Genomic DNA, 5,169 nt, shown 5'->3' on the forward strand with positions numbered 1-5,169 from the left:
TGTTAAAATAATGTTGCAAATTTATATTTTAACTATTGTTTCTGAAGCATTGCATTGCAATATGCAATATTGCAACTTTGCTGCAAACTTCTGTGCTGTATGGAAGAAGTACGGATGTTTTTGATTAATTTATTTTTAATAAGTACTAATAGGTCTAATATATGTATGTACATACATACGCGCGATTGAGATCATCTTCAATCTATCAACATCGAAAACGTAAATAATAAACCGCAATTATACTTTTTAAACTTGGTTATTATATAAAGCGATCTTGTATTGTAATTTAAAAAATTATTGATTATTAATAAATAAAATAATGAGCTATGAGCCAGAGCAGGGTTATTTAATTGTCAATATAATAAGATACGTTAAAATGCAATTATACAATAGATAAACTCAATAGATATATCGCTATTTATATTTATGCTTATATTTATATTATATTATAAATTAAGGTTAAACTTCAATATGTTGCTACAAAATTTCTTTTCATGCACAACAAATTCGATGGAAATGATTCTGAAAAATTTGAATTACGTGACATTTTGCTGGCTGCTGCGTGCTGCATATGAAAAGGCACCTTGACGCGCTCAGTGGGAACGCACCCTACAAGCACCAAAAGCGTGAATGCCGTGAATACATCGGTTATACGAATTATACGGAACACAGCCATACATCGTTTTCCATGAGCCGCCTGCGCCTGCTATAGCCGGAGTCGGATAAACGTGGTAACGTACTACATTTGTAAGTTTCAAAATTGTTTACTGTGTTCTCGAGTCATGCATATTATTCATATGATTGGAGATATCGTCAGAAAAATTATTAAAGAAAAATTTATTAAATAAAAATCGTCGAACGAAATCGTTTTGCAGACTTTAACCTCTAAAAGACATGCGCCACTGTACGCGGTGAATCAGTATGTGAGCTGTGATATGAGCTATAAGCTTTGCTCTTTCTGCAAATTCTCCCGATCTTGTGACGTCGGCTGACTTGTGTGTTTTTTTACTGCGCGATTCCATCAAAACGAATTGTAAAGCATCTAAATTTCCTTTTCTGGACAATATTTCCGATATTCTTTGTTTATATCAAGCCTTTTGTTTACTGTTGTTAGCATTTTGAGGTTATGTCATTGGTATGCCGCAATTGAATACGTTATGATATTGACAATAAGATGCGTTACATTTTATGATGTATCAATGTATCCTTATTGTTCACTGAATGTTAAACAAGGATAAAATAATACATCATGTTCATCATGCATGAAACGGAATGCATCCTATATCATTAACGAGTATTTTTGTTTTGCGATTAACTAACGGAACATTTTCTTTAAATGAATTTGATATATCCAAAAGTTATAAATATTAATAATATCGCTCGTCTTGCTTGATAAATTTCGCGCAAAATTTAATCTTTATATTGCATTTGGAATATAATGCATTTAATAACATATTTAAATTTTATGTTAAAATTTTAATGCAAGCATTTTTAACAAAATGTGTTTTTTCATGTAAAAATGTATAGAACAATTTATTTTACTTTTTTAAATATATGACACATGCATGCCTCTCCTTCCTCATACATATAAAATTATAAAATTTAAAATTGTTACCTATTGAAATCTTAACAGGAAAACTCTTGACTTTTCTCAATATATTATTACTTACAGATAAATAATGGCAAATACAGAATCACTTGCAGAAGTAACAGATGTTGTACAAATTCTACGACAATGGGAAGAAGAACATAATTCATCAACCTATGATCCCATTCCTGTCCTTCAGAGATTAGCAGATATAATAGAACTTGAGACAGAAAATTATATGAAGATGGATCCAGATCCATTCGACGAAAGACATCCATCACGTACTGATCCAGAATGTAATTTTGGACATATATTGAAAGTTTTATTTAGAAAGGATAATTTTATGACAAAGGTAATTATATAGTGAAAACTGCTATTTTAAGTTATCTTTTTTGAATATAATTGATATAGCAATATCTGTAAAATTTAACTAAATTTTGTTTTTATTGCAACTTTAAAAATATTTAATGTAGAATTTAGCTTTTAATTTAATATTTAATATTTAATATTTATTTAATATTTAATGTAGAATTTGGCTTTAGATGGTATTTTCCGTTATAATGTGTTATTAACTGAACTTTTATATGTATATAACTACATATAATTTTTAATAATATATAATTTGAGTAAATCTAGTAAATAAAGCAAAAATATCATTATTTTATTTTTATGATTAAAATAATTATATTACTTATAAGTTAAACAGGATTTGCTTGATAACAAAACTTTTGTTATCTTTACTTTGAAATGATAATTTCATGTTATTTTTTAAATAATACAATGTACTTGTTTTCAGTTAATAAATGATTATTTGAGAGATACATATTGGTCTCGAGCAGGAATAACTGGAAGAGACGTCAGAAAGTTAAACATTGCTGCCTGTCGACTAATGCTAGACATACTTCCAGGATTAGAAACTTCAGCAGTATTTCAGCCAGATATGGAAGGTCTTATACACAGATTATTTTCTTGGGCAGAAAAAAGCATTGAACCATTACAAAGCTATTCAACCGGTCTTTTGGCTGCTGCTATGGAAGTGCAAGACATAGCTACAGGATTCAGAGATCAAAATGCTAAAATGGTACCATTAATGTTGCAACGATTACATAAATTGCAACAGAAAGCGCACGAAGATCGTCAGCAAAAAGCACATGAGGATTATCAGAAGAATATTAGGCCATTTGCACATTTTGGACAAGATAGAAATAGTACTGTTGATGGCAATGACAAAGACATTTCCGAAAAACGCAAAATGCGAGAGAAATGGCAGAAAAATGGAATTATGAAAAATCAAGATTCATCTTCTGATGAGAATGATTCAATGCACAATTTCAATGACGTGCCAGCCACAAAAAAAAAGAAAAGCAACTCTGGTTGTGAAACACCGGTAAAAAATAATGAACTATATCCCAAGATTATGTCTCCACCTTTATCTATCCCAAAAACTACAAGCACTCTTGTTAATTTGCAAACGACACCATCCAAACAGAGTGGTTTACATTCCACGCGGATCGCGAATATACCGGCATCCGCTAGGTGCAATTTGCAAAAGTCATCCAGTCTATCTCAAAGTTCTAACACGCATTTGACATCCTTAGAGGGAAATTCAAATTCTTCCTGGGCTGAGATGGAATCTTATGTCATTGGTAATGTTCAAATGTATCCTCCTACTCTTGCAACTCGACAGATGCTGATTTTACGGTATTTGACACCAATGGGAGAATATCAGGAGTTCCTTGGTCACGTGTTTGAGCACAACGCTCTGGATTTGATACTAAAATATATAAATGTGCGAGAAACTAAGGATAGCAGACTCGCTTTTGAGGCTCTTAAGTATCTTGCATCTTTATTATGTCACAAAAAATTCTCAATTGAATTCCTAAATGTTGGCGGTTTGCAAAGACTATTAGATGTGCCAAGACCAAGTGTTGCAGCAACAGGTGTATCCATATGTCTCTATTACCTTGCATACTGTGAGGATGCTATGGAACGAGTGTGTCTGTTACCAAAACATATAATATCTGACCTTGTGACTTATGCATTGTGGTTATTGGAACGCAGTCACGATTCTGGACGATGTCACGCGACTATGTTCTTTGGCTTTTCTTTTCCATTCAAAGTTATATTGGAAGAATTTGATGCACAGGATGGCTTGAGAAAATTATTTAATGTAGTAAGGAAACGTTAATCAATGTTTATATCTACTAAGCAAAATAAAAAATTTTATATTCATTTAATATATTTAAAGTACAGAAAGTAGAATTTCTTATGCAAAGATAATAGATCTTATATAGATTAGAATTTTTTGTATGATAAAATATAATTAAATTCTGCTGTAGATATCTACTTTACCAATTCTGAATATTGAAGAAGAACCAACTATAAACGATGACGAAGAATGTGCATCAAGACAGATCGTACGACACGTAGCTGTTGCTTTGAAGAGATATATGGAAGCACATTTGCATTTAAAAGCGGAACAATTACAACGTGCAGAAAACGTTAGAGCTGAACGTGATACATGGCAGCCCTCATTACCACCCTATAAGGTAATTAATTATGCATTTAAAGGAGTTTTATCTCATCAGAATGATAAAAAATGAATGATTTGATGAATTTTTAAAAGAAAAACGAAAAGATTTTGTAGTTAAAGCTTTTTTATATTTATTGCGATTGTTTTGAATTATATTGCATAATTATTTGAAGTATAAAATCAAAATACTTCTTACTTTTTATGAGTGTAATTATCGTTTGTAAATGGAATATCAAAAATATATAAATGATTGAACAAAATTCAGATTACTGTATTTTTTTACAATTATAAATTGTGTTAAAAAAAATTGTGTTGATAGTATTTATAATGTTAATTATATTTATAGTTGAAAATGTCTTATATTTATTTGATTTATTTTGATACAGTTTGAAGCTAAGGAGATAATTCAGTCTTGAGTGTAATGAACAGTAATTTAGAAAATGTTTACAAGAACAATGCATTTTGTATATAGTTTCACAAATATACTATTTTTCAATGTTTCATTAATACTCTTTCATATATACATCTTTTGGGTACTTGAGAAAATTATTCTTAAATTTTTTTTTTAGTTTTAAACCATCCTAGATCTCTGTTCAGAATGCTTAATTCTCAAATATATATAACACTGTCAATTCTGTAGATATTATCAAAATATTTTTAAGCACATGTTTCATAAAACAAAATAAAAATCTCTAATGGTTTTTGTTTTATTTAAATTATGTTTAATTTTTTGAGCAATTTTATTCTAAATAATAGCACATTTGCGTTTAAAAGCGCGTGCATAATTATTTGAATTTTTTAAAGTGTAAATCAATTTGCATTTTTTTAAATGTTTGATATATATACAGGGTGTCCCAAAATTCGCGAATCAAAATATAGCAAGAAAGTCTTCGAAAATTTAAGTAAAAAAAGTTATTTGTAAATTTTCATTTTAAGCAATAGTTCTTGACATATAAGGGTTTAAATTTAGCCAATTATAGATTACGATTAAACGGAAACATGTCCGTGAACGCGTCGATAATGTTAGTGGTCGCGCACTTCACGCGAG

The 5,169-nt window shown here is 29.9% G+C and overlaps 1 protein-coding gene across 5 annotated transcripts in view; it reads left to right on the forward strand.

Annotated features, from left to right (window-relative positions):
- The first annotated feature begins 603 nt into the window (after window positions 1-603).
- The window catches only part of LOC105461665 (protein mahjong), a 19,805-nt gene continuing 15,239 nt past the window's right edge, over window positions 604-5,169 (forward strand). Inside the window, exons 1-4 of one of the 5 annotated variants that reach the window (XM_011708187.1) lie at window positions 604-731; window positions 1,673-1,940; window positions 2,385-3,761; window positions 3,928-4,137. In XM_011708187.1, the coding sequence (XP_011706489.1) occupies window positions 1,680-1,940; window positions 2,385-3,761; window positions 3,928-4,137 (1,848 nt within the window). In that variant the 5' untranslated portion in view covers window positions 604-731; window positions 1,673-1,679. The other 4 variants (XM_011708173.1, XM_011708194.1, XM_011708180.1 and 1 more) reach the window with 4 other exon arrangements.

The sequence above is a fragment of the Wasmannia auropunctata genome, unplaced genomic scaffold (assembly GCF_000956235.1).
Source record: "Wasmannia auropunctata unplaced genomic scaffold, wasmannia.A_1.0 LD336099.1, whole genome shotgun sequence".
In the NCBI taxonomy this organism is placed as follows: Eukaryota; Metazoa; Arthropoda; class Insecta; order Hymenoptera; family Formicidae; genus Wasmannia; species Wasmannia auropunctata.